The 16732-nt window shown below is 40.7% G+C and overlaps 2 protein-coding genes across 2 annotated transcripts; one reads left to right on the top strand and one right to left on the bottom strand.

The window, feature by feature from the left end:
* Positions 1-10002: 10002 nt before the first annotated feature.
* Positions 10003-12565, top strand: LOC149382700 (putative plastid-lipid-associated protein 12, chloroplastic). The gene is made up of 11 exons (XM_089601995.1): positions 10003-10294; positions 10386-10439; positions 10526-10600; positions 10898-11017; positions 11114-11305; positions 11401-11484; positions 11582-11674; positions 11798-11851; positions 11930-12006; positions 12084-12191; positions 12271-12565. Exons 1-11 carry the CDS (start codon positions 10073-10075, stop codon positions 12347-12349), a joined length of 1158 nt encoding a protein of 385 aa, XP_089458121.1. The 5' UTR covers positions 10003-10072; the 3' UTR covers positions 12350-12565.
* Positions 12566-12853: 288 nt separating this feature from the next.
* Positions 12854-15771, bottom strand: LOC149382699 (PRLI-interacting factor). Its single transcript, XM_089601994.1, has 2 exons — positions 14105-15771; positions 12854-13661 (listed from the first exon to the last, which is right to left on the bottom strand). The coding sequence occupies exon 1, from the start codon at positions 15401-15403 to the stop codon at positions 14168-14170; it is 1236 nt and encodes a 411-aa protein (XP_089458120.1). The 5' UTR covers positions 15404-15771; the 3' UTR covers positions 12854-13661; positions 14105-14167.
* Between the last annotated feature and the right edge of the window lie 961 nt (positions 15772-16732).

The following is a 16732-nucleotide window of genomic DNA, read 5'->3' as shown; positions in this document are numbered from 1 at the left end:
TGTGTTTATATACACGAAGTAACTAACGTAGCTAACTTAGCCTATCCGTGTCGTACACGTGTCTATACATGAGCTAAAAAACAAATAAAGGCAGAGAATGAAACGACTGCGTTTCATCCCTAATACGCCCCCTCAAGGTGGACGATACATGTCAAAGAAGGACATCTTGCCCATAAGAAAACGTAGAACAGGCGCGCCAAGAGGCTTCGTCAGCAAGTCAGCGAGTTGCTGAGTAGTCCGGACTGGTAGAAGCTTCAAAGCGCCAAGTTGGAGACGATGCCGGACAAAATGGCAATCCACTTCAATGTGCTTCGTGCGTTCGTGAAACGCAGGATTAGAGGCAATATGAATCGCCGCAGTGTTATCACAAAAAAGAACCGCCTTCGCAGATGGCGTGATCTGGAAGTCACATAACAGTTGCTGAAGCCAAAGAACTTCACTCGTGGCGGCGGCAATAGCACGATACTCTGACTCGGCAGAAGAACGAGCGACAGTAGACTGCTTTTTGGATTTCCAGGAGATAAGAGAATCTCTCAAGAAGACACAGAAGCCAGTCACTGACCGCCGAGTAGCATGACACGTCGCCCAGTCAGCATCCGAGAAAGCCTTGAGCTGGAGTGTGGACGAGGCAGGGTAGAGTAACCCCAGCCCAGGTTGAGACTTGATATAGCGAAGCAAGTGATGAGCAGCTCGCAAATGTGTATCACGTGGAGCTGAAATGAATTGGCTCAGCGTGTGCACACTAAAAGTGATGTCACAGCGTGTGATAGTTAATTAGAGAAGCTTGCCAATCAGTTTTCGATAATGTGAGGGACCACTGAGTAATTGACCATCAGTGCTGTTCAAGACAACCCTCGGAGCCGTGGGTGTGTGGACAGGCTTGGCGGACAAGAAATCGAAGTCCTCTAGCAACTGCAGGGCATATTGTCGCTGAGAAACAACAATGCCTGCATCAGAACGAGCAATCTCCAAGCCAAGGAAATACTTCAGCGCACCCAGGTCTTTGAGCTTAAACAAGTTCCCAAGCTCCATCTTAACTGACTGTATAATGGACAAATCCGGGCCAGCCAAGATGATATCATCCACATAGAGCAGCACAGACACAAAACTCAAGCCCTGACCACGAGTGAAAAGAGAGTGATCAGCCTGAGACTGAACAAAACCAAGCTTGTGGATAGCTGTGGTGAACTTGATGTTCCACTGCCGTGAGGCCTGCTTCAATCCATAGATGGACTTGTAAAGTTTACACACTGGTGTCCCATTGAACTTGGCACGCTCAGCCGGGGTGAGATAACCAAGTGGTAAGTTCATATAGACCTCTTCAAAAAGGTCGCCATTAAGGAAAGCATTATTAACATCAAGTTGGACTAGATGCCATTTCTGTATGGCTGCAATGGCAAGAAGAAGTTTAACACTGACTAGCTTTGCTACAGGGGAAAAAGTCTCCACATAGTCAACACCCTCCAGTTGGCTATAGCCCTTAGCAACCAGTCGTGCCTTATGTCTAGCTAAAGTACCATCTGCACCAAATTTGTTCTTGTACAACCAATGGCAGTTTTACCTTGAGGCAAAGGCACTACTGACCAAGTTTGATTGTGCAACATGGCATCCAGCTCCTCTTTCATTGCTTGTCTCCAGTGAGCATGTCTGACAGCATTGTGGAAAAACTGAGGCTCAGAATTCACTGACACAGCCAAAGCAAAAGCTGTGTAACCCTGAGATAAGTGAGTGTAACCAAGCACACGGTCCAACACATGAGGAGATGAGGAGCTAGTCCCAGACTCAGCCGTAGACTCAGTGAAGCCACAATGATAATCACACAGCTTTACTGGAGCATAAGTGAGCCTAGATGATCTTCTGAGAGGTAAACTTGAGAGATTCTCACTCTCAGAATGAGACTGACCATGAACCACCTCATCCTGGAGTTCGTGAGAGGGAGAACTCGCTGGCAACGTAGAGGATGGCATATGAGAGTTCTCAATAACTGGATCCGGATCCTCATAGGCCTCAACTGGGACACAACTAGAGGTGGGGAGTGCCAAATCTGCAAAGGGATCAACAGGGTCTTCCAGATTTGTGAGTGTGACAAAAGGAAAAATATTCTCATGAAAGACAACATCTCGTGAGATAAATATTTCCTGTTTATCAATATCGAATAACCGATATCCCTTCACTCCCTGAGGGTATCCAAGCAAAACACACCGACGAGCCCTTGGATCAAACTTGGTTCTCTTAGCTGTGAGTGTAGAGGCATAGACCAAACAGCCGAAGACTTTGAGTGCAGAATAGTCAAAATCTTTGTCAAAGAGTCGTTGATAGGGTGACTTGTTGCCCAAGACATGAGATGGCGTGCGGTTGATCAGAAAGACAGCTGTCAAGACACATTCTGACCAAAACTTTAGGGGCACTCGAGACTGAAAGTACAGGGCGCGAGCAACATTTAGAAGATGTTGGTGCTTGCGTTCAACCACCGAGTTCTGTTGTGGAGACTCAACACATGAGAACTGATGTAGGACACCTGTTTTGGAGAAGTACTCAGCAAACACTAACTCGCGAGCATTATCTGAGCGAAACTGTTTGATTTGTTTGCCAAATTGTGTCATCACCATAGCACAAAATCTTGGAATCAGAACATGAACATCAGACTTTGCCTTCATCAAGTAAATCCAAGTAAATCGAGAGTGATCATCTACTAAGGTGAGAAAGAATCAATGTCCAGAGTGGGAGTCCACATGATATGGACCCCACACATCACAATGAACCAAATCAAAACAGTAATCAGATAGTCTGTTTGAAGAGACAAAGGGTAAACGTCTTTGCTTAGCCAGTGGACAAACACTGCAAGGACAAGCTTTACTACTAGATGAGTAATTCAAAACGTTTTTCAAAGTCTCCATTTTCTTGAATGACAAGTGACCCAATCTATCATGCCATAGCTGTGAAGAGGCTTGATTAACTTACACGTCTGTTGTAGCCGGTCCCTCTATGACATAAAGGTCTCCACGCTTCTCACCCCTGCCAATAATTGTCCTTTTGCGAGTATCCTGAATGATGAAATCAACATCTGTAAATGTAACCTCCACACCAGGCTGTTCCGTAATAGCTCCAACTGACAGTAAATTCAACTTGAAACCGGGAACATACAGCACATTTTTCAAAACCAGATTATTATTGAGTCTCACATCTCCAAATAAATGCACTGGTATGACTGTATGATTGGGTAGTGTAACAGTAGCACCACTTATGGGTTTGAGGCTTGCGAACTGAGAGCTATGTGTACATATGTGCTTGGAAGCTCCAGAATCTGACAGCCATACTGTATGTGTGATTGAAAGATAATCACAAGAGTTGGCATAGTAACAAGCACCTGTGACATAGGTAGTTTGGTTGACATCTGAGTTGGAAGAGCAGGTCTTGGAGGTATTCATGTGAGTAGAAAGCATGGAAATCAACTGGTTGCACTGCTCAAGTAGCTGCGCTGTGGTTAGCTGATCCTGATCTTTATGCTTGACCACCTGATCTTTGGCCTCAGCACAGTTGACTTGACTCTTAGGCTTCTTGCTCCCCGGAGGATAACCATGGAGTTTGTAGCATTTATCAGCTGTGTGACCTGGAATCTTGCAGTGAGCGCATACCGGTTTGTCCTTGTCCTTCTTGTATTGCTTCTTCTGCAAGTCATCTGTCACTGCCATCGTCACAGTACTGACTTGCTCCACATTGCCATGCTCACTTCCAACATTTCTTTGCTTCTCCTCTTGTGTAATTAATGCAAACACCTTGTTGATTGGAGGAATGAGATCCATAAGTAGTACCTGACTCCTCACTGCTGAGAATGGGTCATTGAGTCCCATAAGGAAGCTCATAACGTACTCATTTTGGAAGAACTCATTCAGTTTCTTCACTCCCCCACACTTGCACGTACCACAAGTGCAATTCGGTCGAAAATTGTTCAACTCCTTCCAAATTGCTTTCAACTTTGTGAAGTACATTCCAACCGATCGCTGATCTTGAGTTAGGTTTGTGAGCTCACGTTTCAACTGGAAAATGCGCGATCCATTGGATTGCTGGAACCTCTCATTCAGGTCATTCCAGATCTCCGCAGCTGATTCTCCGAACAAGATGCTCGATGAAATCTCCTTTGAAACCAAGTTCAACAACCAAGAGATCACAATGTGATTGTTGCGCCTCAATGAATTCAACAAATGTGGATCGGATCCATCAGGTTTCACAATAGATCCATCAACAAATCCTAACTTGTTCTTCACTGACAACGCAATCAACATCGATCGATTCCACGACGCATAATTATCTCCATTCAGCAATTGAGATACGAGAACTGTACCTGGATTGTCTGAGTGATGAAGATAATAAGCGCTCAGCGGATCGTCGATTACAGACCTTCGTGAAGCTTCGGACGCTGAATTCTCCATCGAGGTGTTGCTCTGTTCTTCCATCTCACTAATGCCAGAAACAGAGTATCGCTGATGACTTGAATTCAGAGGACGACGAAGCTCCAAATGCTCTAACAATGGCGGAATTTAGAGCTCTAATACCATATTGAGATCAGGCTGAGAGAGCGTTTGGGAGAATTATCTTGATTCAATGTGAGATCAAGTGTTAGTATTCTCATTAACCAAAAAATGTACAGTGTGTGTGTTTATATACACGAAGTAACTAACGTAGCTAACTTAGCCTATCCGTGTCGTACACGTGTCTATACATGAGCTAAAAAACAAATAAAGGCAGAGAATGAAACGACTGCGTTTCATCCCTAATAAGCAATGGTATCGAAGGACTCGAGTTACGATTGCGTTTATTTGGCGATTCAAAACGGCTGCTGCGACTACCTCTCGCACTGAACCTTTAATCAAACTATCCATTTTTTAAAACTCTCTTTTTTTTTAACAAAATTGAAACCAGAAACGTTTAAATAAGAGAAAGTTGTAAGCTGGTGATTGAAATTAAATCGAATTTGTGTAATTTGTTTTTCCTTGGTGACACAGTGGTACAAAGAGCTGATGATGAAAGAAAAACCGAGCAGCCAAAGCGGCGATCAAATGGCACCAGTGCTCCAAACAAGCCTCGCCGACGAAGAGCCATACGATCAAATATGGCTCGGTGATGATTATTAATTCTTTTTTCCCATTCGAACTCACTCAAGTAATTTTCCGTCCATAACACAATGTTCTCTTAATCTAAGCGAAAATATATAGCTGTATACAGAAACATAAATATGAATAAATGAGTGTTTGGTCTTCTATAAGATCATACAACGTACTTATTGTATTTTGCTTTAAAATAAATAGTACGAGGCAATATTGGATACCCAGCTATTACATATAAAATACTCCTCCGAGTGTACGAAACAAAACAACAAGACACGACATGAGGGTCTAAGAAAAGTTGGGTGGCACTGAATCGGGGAGCTCGAGTGCGTTCACAAGCCAGGCATCGTCTTCTTCGAGTGCGTGCATGAGCCATGCATAATCTTCTTCTTGTTGTTGATTCTCGAGTGCGTTCACGAGCCAGGCATCGTCATCTTCTTCTTGTTGAGGTTGCTGCTCGAGTGTGTCCACGAGCCATGCATCATCTTCTTCTTTTGGCTGACCTTCATCAACTTCCATCTGAAAAACAACCATGCACACTAAATAAAAAAAAATAAAAAAAACACAACTAAATATATACATATAAGTAGAAGATACATATTAAGGAGATGGAGATTATAGACTCACAGTAGCAGTAGCAGTAGAGTGTTCCATTATAAATGTTGCTTCTTCGGGCGGTGGAGTCAGATTCATCCATTGTCGGTCATCGTCCGGAAGTAGAAGGCTTTCACAGAGGCTGTGCCAGTAATTGTAGGTACCCTCATCCTCCATCATCAGACCGTATGTTTCTTCCGGCGTCAAAAATTGAAAACCCGGTTCTGGATCCGCTTCGGGCGGTGGAACTGGAATTATCGCCGGTGGTTGAACAATCACTTCGGGTTCTGGGAGTGAAATTATCGCCGGCGGCTGAACAATCACGTCCGGTACTGGGAGTGGAATTATGGCCTGTTGTTGGACCGCGTTCCTATGCACTTTGTACTTGACAAGGCAAACCACCCAATCTGCAACCTATATAGGCGCAATTATAATTAAGCAATGGGTGTATTAATGTATCTGATGGATTGTCAAACAATTATGTAATTAATTAATTGAATTTAAAAAGGAAGGCTCACTGTGGAATCAGCGAGATAGAACTCGTGCATAAGGAAGCCAGTCTTGAAGCTGTTCACGCGAGTCTTGTCCTTTCCGTTGCCTTCGTATTCCCAAAAGTTCATCAAGTCATAGTATGCGACGATATCGTTGCCGTTCTTGATTTCGTATTTCCTAGATTTGTGCCAGTACCCTTCTCCGGACTCCACTTTGCGCTCAACGTTCTTGGGAACTTCGAGGTCGGAAGACACTGGTTTCCTCTTCACAAAATAGTACCGCTCGTTGTCGTGCAACCTCGTCACGGGATTCCCTGCAAACACACATTACTCGATCGTAAACCCTAAATACATAGCTACACTCATCGACAAACATATATTCATAGCAGTTTAATTAATTAATGACTCACAATTGAGCGATTCGGGACTCGTGGCGTAGATGTTGTGTTCGACGATGACCTCTCCTTCTCCGGGGACGGCCTCGCCTCGGACTTTCGGGTCAAGAAGCGTTTTGATCACTTCCAAAGCACTCGGCCTATACTTGGCCGGGACTGGGTCCCGCTTCCTCTTCATGATTGCTTCGATTGACTTGAATGATAATTAACACTTAGTGCTTCGACTTGGGTTGACTTGAACGTACTTACGTAGTCTATAACAATACACAGATAGCACTCGGCCTTAATAAGTGAGCGAGATTCGCTACGTAGTCTATAATCAGCCCTCAATTAACTTCAGAATTTTAAATACTTGCAACACAAATAACTAGCTAGATAACATAGTCTATATACACTTTTTCTTGGTACGTAGTCCATATAGAAAGTCTGAGTTAGAAGAGAGTCTTACGATATATAGTTCTTGGAATACGATTCGTTGGATGATCAACTTGAACACCTTTCTCTTTCTCTGCTCTCACACCTGCGTACTTACTGTTTGATCAACTTGAACTTCAGAAGAAGATACAAATAAATCACATGAATCGTGTATATGGAAGTCTGTGATCGAGAATGCTCAAACAATAAAATAGAGAAAAGTAATGACCTGAATTGTTTGAGGGATATTATGCGAAATCAAGAATGGCCAGAGCTTCGGATGTCAGCAATAATATGGAAGTCCTAATATTTATAGTACGAATAATATTTCCACCTGAATTTGTTTTTATTTTATTTTTGAATTTTTATAAATAGTTTCAAACAAGTTACGTGATAATAGGGGGTTTGTTTATTTCGTCGTTCTAAAGACTCACGTATCAAATAAAATCAAATATTTTCTCAAATAAAATCCAATTTACATAAAACGAATTGCTTAAACATGTCATCCAATACGACCTCACTTACTACTTCGAGTATGTACGGAGTAATGCGATGACGTGGCGTAGGTATTCACGATGGAGACGGAGCCGCGGCTTCCGTCGCCGGCGACATGCACGGCTGAGATTACCCGAGTTTGTCATTGGATTGGATAGAATATATTATGTGGCGATGGGCTCATAACTGAATTGAAATGCATATTCTTGGCAGTGGTATCGAAAAAGAAACTGGAGATTTTCCTAAAATAAAATATTTGAATGAAAATTACCGTTCAAACAAACAAATTGCTATAATATTTCGTATGAATATTATGGATAAGTTCGGTTAATCACTTTCGTCCCCAAACGAAGAAATGAGTTCGAATAAAACTGAAAAATGATCAATTAATCATTTTTTATTTTTTATTTGGGGCTTTTAAATAAAGTTGAAACGAATTTTTTTTTTTTTTTTTTTTTCAGCTCAGAGTCGAGAGATCGAGCAAGACTCATTACAGTATCACATGTTTTAATTATGATTGCTCTTGGAAGATGATTGCTAATGTTTACTCTGAATCTAATTTATTAGTTATCTGATATCTTAAAAAATATATATCTGAATTAATTTCTTTAAAAAATCTTACAAAAACACATTATAACAACTTATCTTTTCAGGGTATAATATAATAGTAGAAAAAATTTCATTTTTTTTTCATAACTTTTCTGTCAGTTTAAAATTTTTTAAATTAGGTAATATCACGGTATTAAATAAATATATTTCTTTAATGTTGATATATTTTATTACTAAAGAAAAAAATTAATTTTTAAAACTATCCAAATAGCAATTAATATTAATTTTAAATTATTAACCTAACACCTTTATTCATATAATAAGAACACTAATAATTTATTAATCAGATGCTATCTTTTAGTTTCTTATATATATATATATATATATATATATATATAAGAAACACACGATAATACAACTAAAATTGTATTTGTAATACTTTATTTATTTATTTCTTTATAAAACGCACAAAATGATCTAGTGAGATTATTTTATAGTTAAAGAAGTGTAGTAATTCATCCAAATTCTTAGAAAATTCTGGAGTTTTAAAATAAAAGAAGCAAGGAGTTAATAGAAAGTTTTAGGAGTTCATAAAATGCCATAGAAAAATTAACCAAGGACTCAGCGGAGGAAAGATTACGAGTCCGACGACTCGAGAACGAAGAAGGAAGACTGCACTAACAATCATCCGTCGACTAATCAAAAACGCTTTATATTATAATTTTTTTTAGAGCACTGAACTTAACTCCGCTCTTTTCAACCGGTGAGGATCCTCGTACAGGCCAACGACAAGTCCATTAATTCCATACCAATGAGAGGTGACCTCGTCTCCAACTATTGTGAGTTTTCTTCACCAAATTTGCCCATGACGGTCACAAAGGGTCGCGATTCATTTTCTTCACCAAACTCGCCCACGAATGTCACAAAGGGTCGCGAGACTTTTTCTTCACCAAAATTGCCCACGACGGTCACAAAGGGTCGCGATACATTTTTCTTCACAAAGCTTACCCGCGACACAATAACAGCAAAATGACAGATTTACCCCAACCTTTATCACCTTACTATAAATAACCAAGACAAACACATGTCAAGTGCTGGCTTTTTTCTTTCTCTAATTAGACTGTGTCAAATCCTATATTTAGCTATTCCTCTCACTAAAAACACCTTTGAGACCGAAACCAAGAAAAAAGAGAAATCAAAGCCACTCCACTCACACAGTTTCATACAAAAAGAGGAAAAATCTATTTTCATTCTCTTTAGAGTAGAAGAAGAAAAGTTCACTCTCCCCTGCAACCCAAGGTTTCCGAGCCAAATTATATTCCCTCTAGAAGAGTGTCCAAGAACTTGAGAAATTGATTCTCATGTTCTTCACTTGATAAGAGAAATATTTAATCACTAATTCTACGGATTCGAAGACACGTAGCCAAATCCGCTCAGATCATGTGTTTATAGTGTTAATATAAAAAACGGCTTAACAAAATATATATTGTTACAATGAAAATGCTTGATCACAATATATATACTTTGGACAGCTAACGAAACCACCATAGTATATATTATATATAAATTTAATATATATACCTGCTGGTTGCATGCATGCGCGGAGAATTATATGCATTCTGTGTGGAGCTTAGAAACGACATTTCAACAGTATTTATTAGTAACTACACGCACGACATTTCGGTTGTCTCCATGGACACGATATGTTGTTAGTATTTATTAGAAATGACACGTAAAACATTTTGATTCTCTCCATATATAAACGACATGTCGTTAGTATTCATTAGAAATGACATGTTCGGCATTTCGGTCGTCTCCATAGAAACGACATGTCGTTAGTATTTATCAGAGAAGAAGCGACAATGTTCGGGTTCCATGTCGTTATTGGTGTATGGTCTTGGCGCGAAGAGAATAACAAGAGACAAAAGAAGCAAAAGCTGAAAAGATATTTATGAATGAGAATTGTGGATCTCCGAACTCCCATAGACACACATTCACTCATTCCACACACTTTAATTTGTTCGCGAGAATGGCTGCGAGACTCGCAACCACACCTCTGTTGCACTTTCCTCACAAAACCGACACCACACTCACAGTCTCGCCGCTTCGCCGCCGGAGCAAGCTCATCGTCACTCGCCGACTCGCTCTGGTCAACGAACGCGTGTCGTTCTCTGAAGAAGAGAGCTCGCTCGTCGAAGCACTCCTCGGAATCCAAGGCCGAGGCCGCTCCGCTACTCCACAGCAGCTCACCGTATGTGTCTGTATATATATTATAATTATTCTGTGTTTCTTTTTCATTTTTGTGACGAACAATGAATGAATGAGTAGGGTTTATTATGCAGGAGGTAGATCGAGCTGTTGGAGTTCTGGAAGGATCACAGAGCGTGCCTGATCCGGTTTGGCATTATACGACCGAGAGACATATATATGTATATATATATATTGCATTATATGTCTAATTAATAGTTTTTGTGTTTTGCAGACGAGGTCTGATTTGATTGAAGGACGATGGCAATTGATGTTCACCACAAGACCTGGCTCTGCGTCCCCTATCCAAGTAAAGCCTCCAAATCCATTTTTATTTTCATTTTGTAGTTCTTTGTTGAGAAGACTTAACATAGATTGAGAGAGAATTTGGGGCTTTTTTTTAATGTACGATACAGAAATTAATCAACGCTGGTATTTACAAAGGGATTGGTTGTATTAAATACTCTTAAGATATATTCTCACATCACTGAATTCATCCAATTAATATGCGTTGCTATCTATAAGAAAGAGGCTGTAGAGTTAGACGCAAATATGATTTCGTTGAAACTCAATAATGTGATACCTAAATTTTTTGGGTGAAATGTAGAGAACATTTGTGGGGGTCGACGGATTTAACGTGTTTCAAGAGGTTTACCTTCAATCAAATGACCCGCGAGTCTCCAACATTGTCAAGTTCTCCGAAGCTGTGGGCGAGCTCAAAGTTGAGGTATGTCCAACATTTTTTTTTTCTTACCGAAGAAACTTGGTAAATCGAGCACTTGATGAGATCTGGTATTTTTTTTTCCTTCCCTCTTCAACCTAGGCCGTGGCATCAGTCAAAGACGGAAAGAGGATTCTTTTTCGATTCGACCGAGCGGCCTTTTCTCTGAAATTCTTGCCGTTCAAGGTACCATATCCGGTCCCATTCAGACTGCTCGGAGACGAAGCCAAGGGATGGTTAGACACCACATACTTGTCTCCTTCGGGAAACCTCAGGATCTCCAAAGGAAACAAGGTAAACACTCACACAAATCGCCTTTCTTTAGCAAAAAAGCGTGTGATCGTTTTTCACTTGTTCCTCAAAGTTCCAGCGACATCTCTGTAGTGCAGGGAACCACATTCGTGCTGCAAAAGAAAATAGACCCGAGGCAAAATCTGCTCTCGGCCATATCCTCTAATACGAGGGTCGTAGAGGTCTGTGAGATTTTTTCCCAGAACCAAGCCTTTCGAGTACTTGCACGAGGAAATGAGATTCGTGGACTGAATTGTGTTTTTCCGTTTGCTTTTTCAGGCAATCGATGAGCTTGTCTCTTTACAACGAAGAGAAGGAAACGGAGAAATGAAACTCGAGGAAGGAGAGTGGGAAATGTTATGGAGTTCTCAGGTAATGATTTTCTGAAAGTGTATTAGAGACTAAGTAACGTCTCTATCCTCTACTACAAACTAATTAGGATTGTCAACTAAAATACTTGTCTGTTGAGAGAAAGATTCAATTTGCTTGTTTCAGTCAGAGACGGACAGTTGGTTGGAAAATGCTGCGAATGGGCTAATGGGAAAGCAGGTACAAGAAAGAAACAATATGATTATGATGGTGCAATGTGCCTCCTAAAACATAAATGTTTGGTATTATTATGATCAGATTGTTGAGAATGACCGAATGAAGTTTGTCGTTGACATCTTGCTTGGCCTCAAGTTTTCTATCGTAGGAACAATTGAGTACGTGTGTTTTTATTTCTTGCCTGGTTTTAATTTTATCGTTTGTCCAGTTTTTTACGAGATAATTGTAAAAACAGGAAATCGGGTCCAAACTCTTATGGCTTAAACATGGATAGCGCGGCTTTAATCGCTGGTGGCTTTGGATATCCGTTAGAGCTCGAAAGCAAGTTTGTTCTTGAGTTGCTGTAAGCCAGCCTCACCCAGAGTCCTTACTGATTAATTTTTTTAATCACATTATTTATCGACACCTTGTGTACATTTCAGATATAGCGACGACAAGATAAGGATCTCCAGAGGGATGAAGAACTTCACGTTTGTTCACCTACGGACTGATCAGAAATGATCAACACACATTTGACGATCAAGTCAAGTGTAAGTATACATGTATATGATATTGGACGTGTATGTAAACCTTGTATGGCTGGCAATAAGACTTTTATCTTGAGGAACACGCACAAGACATTCCACGTTTGCGTGTTGGAAATCCTTTTCTTTTTCTTTTTCTTTTTCTTTTCCAAGTCCTCTTTACCTTAATTCAGTACAAGACTTTGGGATTTCATTCTCTTTCGAACATTTAACTAAACTTGGCGTTCCAAAGATGCCTATCGGCGTATTCAATTTTACTTCGTTACGTCGAGTCATTTACACTTTGCAAAAAAGTGAAACGGAATAGTATTTGTGGACATAAGAACATGCAAATACAAATCGACCTTATCTTGCCGTACATAATTTGTTTTAAAACGAAGCATCCACATTAAAACAAATAAAAAATAAATAAAGAGGATAAAAGAAGTCTGGCCAAAAACCAACCACCGTCTTGGAAGTTTTTGGTTTAAAAACTTGGACAAACTAGCCAAGGAAAGACATTTTAAAGGAAAGGAATCGTTCAGGTTTAATTACATATTGGAGTTGTTTAAGAAAATAAAATAAAGGCAAAGGAAAAGCCTTTGATAGCGAAAACGTTAAACCATAATTTGGTGTATGCGCGCCTACATAAGATACAGTGGTACCTACCTACTAAGCGTTGGAATATAATTAATATACCAGTAGCCTCCAAAGCTTTCAACTTTAACCTACTTCTGTTATCCTCGGCCATCTTCATTACTCTGGCGAGGAATTAATAATAAAACATTGAACTTATTTGTTATAGAAAAACAAGTCCGACCGTAAAAAAATAAATCATGCGGAAAGTCCCCGCTTTAATTTTAGTCTCCATACCCATCCGCAAAAGAATGCAATGTTTTTTTTTTCAATTATTGTGACTCCAATTTCTTTAAAGAAAAGTAGGGGAAAAAAAAAAACAAATCTCCTTGGATGATCGGAATCATGGGCGAGAAATGTGTTGATCAAATTGCCAGCACAGACAGGCTTTATGGGTCAGCCTCCTCTCCTCAGTCAGCTTCACTGGAAAACTCAGTTGCCACATTAAAAATCGATCCAAAGAGGGGATTAATACATTCCAACACAAATGGTGTCAACCAACTAATTCAGGTGGCAAGTCAATATTGGTCCTCTAAACCAACAAATAATCACATGCCAAAGAGTCCACAACAAATAATAGACCTCACCAAGTTACCTGGGCAGTATAAAACCACTCTTACTCTTACCTCAGACGTTGAGAAGTGAACATCTTCTTGCTTAGGCCATCATTCGGACTAAAAAAAGGATGTACACAAAACCAAGATTATTGCTTTAATAAACACAAGACATTTGAATATACAGAGAGAAACACATTAAAAGCAGGCAGTACTAATTGAAATACAGCTACCAATTCCACAGGTATAGCAAGAAGACATGACAAACTTTTTAAGATCAATTCAAAGTAGTAAGCCACTACACAGACAGACAGACACCATAAGAAAAATCCTATAAAGAGAAAAGAGAAACAGAAAACCCTACGTAACAGTTGTTGATTCATTAACCCCTACTAAAAGCGTTATTGTAAATGCAAACCCACCCAAGTTCTTATACACTTCTTTTAACAAACTAAAGACCAAAGATAACAGAAACAAAATGCAGTCTTTTATCTATCACCAGCTAAACAAACTTATGTCCAAAAGAGAAATTTTTTAACTTCTTCGGAAGAAGCAGAACTTACTTCATCAATGAGGGACGTCCTAAGTCACCATCACCAATGAACAAAGATCCAAGTCCCCTCTTTTCACGAGCTTTTTGTTCGCGCTTCTTCTTCTTCTTCTTCCTTGACCGAATCGCCTTCCTTCTCAGCCCCACCCAACTCATCAGCCGGGTTGTCCTCTTGTTCAGCCTCGGCCCCGTTTTTCACAGCAACGACGTCATCGCAGGGCTGTTCGGAATCTCCCATGAAAGCATCGGCGGTCTCTCTGTCCTCCTTCACATCCTCCGTGCCTTCCCGGTTCTGGTTCTGGTTGTTCTTGGCGCTGCTGGTTCCGGGTCCCTCGCTCTCGTTCTCAGACTCGTTCTCGACAACCTCCTCTTGAACATCTCCGGCGACGATGCAGCTCCGCCTCTCGAGCAGCAAAAGCCTCCTCCGGAGATCTCCCATCTCCCTCTCCATCAGGAAAAGCCTCTCCTTCAGAGTCAAGTTCTCGTCCTCGAGCTGAGCAATGTGCGAGTCCTGATCGTCCACGCGATTCTCGAGCACGTTGTTGTACTCGGTCCCGGAATAGTTCGGGTATATCATCTCGAACCGGCTGAGGTCGTGATCGAGCCTCCTCTCGACCTCGACGTGCTCTTCCACGTCGCTCTCGCCGGAGCCGCCTTCTTCTTCTTCCTCGTCCTCGTTCCCCGGCGACCGGAGCCGGATCAGCCCCTTCATGGAGCCGTAGCCGTCCACGCCCCACTCTTCCTTGGCCATGTCGCCGAGGACTTCTCTGGAAGGAGAGAACATCGGGGTCGGAAGCACCGCCGGAGTCACCGGACACGGCGAGACCAGGGAGGCGATCCCGCCGGACCTCTTGGCGCGGATTATGAAGGACGTCGTGTTCCTCGGCGCGTACGGAGCGAACCGGTTGTTGAACTTCTTCTTGTTGTTTGGGTAGAACTTCCTCGCCTTGGCTCGGTTCTGGGACTGCAAGTCGTGGAGCGTCGGAGGCTTGTAGGACATCGCCGGAGGGAGATTATTGTCAATCCGGCGAGAAGCGTTTCCGGTCTTCTTTCCTTTCCAGTTGTTGTTGATACGGCCGGAGAAATTGGGCTTCATCGGAGCTTGTTGTTGCTGTTGTTGTTGCTGCTGTGGTGGCTGAGACCAGACTTTGTTGTAACCGCCGACTCTGTTCATCATCGGAGGAGGCTGGTTCGGCATCATCATCGCCTGAGACGGCTGGCCAATCTGGCTCATCATCATCATCGGCGGCGGAGCCTGGCTCATCGCGGCCATGATCTGAGCCTGGCTCATCATCTTTGATTGGTCGTTCATTTCCGTTTCCCCTCAAATCGAAACCCTAGAAAACCCTAAATCCTAATTCGAGATTCTAGATCGTCGAGATACCTGAGTAAAACACGTTCGATCAAAACCACACACAAACAATCAGAGAGATCCGAGACTCGGAATTTAACTTTTCCTTCCTTTATTCTGTGATAGATTAAAATCAGAAACAAAAACAAAAGTTGTAGTTTTCTCGGAAGACGTGACGAGAAAGATAAATCAGGGAGTTCTCGATCTTTCTTTCGTTCTATCTTTAATTTTCTCTAACGAGAAAGCGGGAATCGAACAAATCTTGATTTTTTTTTTTCTTCTTCTTGATTTTGGGGAATTGTTTTGCCGTTGGAACGGTGCTTCTGTGCCCCTGTGACTCTTTTATAGAGAAGCTTGGATTAGATGGGCGGTTGGATTTCTAACCGAGTGTGTACGGCCTAGATTTCTCCGCATACTAGACACGTGTCGTGATCTCTTTGAGATTCGATTCGGAGCAAGGGCTTTTCGGATATTAAATTAAAGATAAAAGATAGACCCGTGAAAATTATTTATTTTAGAAAAAGCTTGAAAATTGAAATATATCATGCCGTTCAGATTTCATCAAGAGATTTTGTAGAATACAAAAACACATTACACGTTGAGTAGTTAGTCTAGCAAATAAGTAGGAGGATTAAAAAACAATTGATGAAGCAAAAAAAAATCATGTACAATGAATGAGAAAATCTACTTTTCACTGCAATCACATTAATTTTTCAATTTTTTTTTTTTTTAAAAGAGCATTTCATCACTTTTAGACATGTTCGTCACCAAATCACCTTAAAAAAAATTGTTGATATCGCTTCTAAATAAAAGCCTTTCATATAAATCTTTCCTTTTTTTATATACTAAAATGCTTAATTTATTTTCTCCTAATCTACCAAGCTGTATCGAAGAGAAAATGTGTGATTATTGTAGCTGCTGCTGTTATTATCATTATTATTTATTTTATGGTGAGAAGTTGAATAATTGAATAGACCCGAACAACGCAATTTTCATTGTTAAATGATTATGAAAGTTAGGTTGCAAGCGTCCTACACGTGAATAACATTAACTAAGATGACATTTCTTTTGTGTATTTTTGGCTTTAGATTAGGTTGTGAGGCTACACCTACATATAATTATCACTTATTTCGTAGTCAATTTATTCTAAATTTACATCCACAGACAATTTAGCATTCTATTTAACCTCATGTATGAAGGCTGAGAGTTGGAAGAAAAAAACCTTTATGGGTTTTTTTTTTTTTTTTTTTAAATACTTTATGTTATGATGTTAATTGATTGTGTACTGTA

Source organism: Urtica dioica, chromosome 11, assembly GCF_054948205.1.
Source record: "Urtica dioica subsp. dioica isolate 48M chromosome 11, U.dioica_male_clone48M_v1_H2, whole genome shotgun sequence".
Lineage (NCBI taxonomy): Eukaryota > Viridiplantae > Streptophyta > Magnoliopsida > Rosales > Urticaceae > Urtica > Urtica dioica.
The sequence above is the reverse complement of the archived record's forward strand: the minus strand, read 5'-3'. Positions and strand labels throughout refer to the sequence as shown.

What these genes read in the sequence shown, in the direction of transcription:
- LOC149382700 (XM_089601995.1), top strand. Translation starts at nt 10,073, where the DNA reads ATGGCTGCGAGACTCGCAACCACACCTCTGTTGCACTTTCCTCACAAA. An exon ending in TGGGCGAGCTCAAAGTTGAG is followed by an intron (nt 11,018 to 11,113) that starts GTATGTCCAACA and finishes TCTTCAACCTAG; the next exon opens with GCCGTGGCATCAGTCAAAGA. An exon ending in GGATCTCCAAAGGAAACAAG is followed by an intron (nt 11,306 to 11,400) that starts GTAAACACTCAC and finishes TCTGTAGTGCAG; the next exon opens with GGAACCACATTCGTGCTGCA.
- LOC149382699 (XM_089601994.1), bottom strand. Translation starts at nt 15,403, where the DNA reads ATGAACGACCAATCAAAGATGATGAGCCAGGCTCAGATCATGGCCGCG.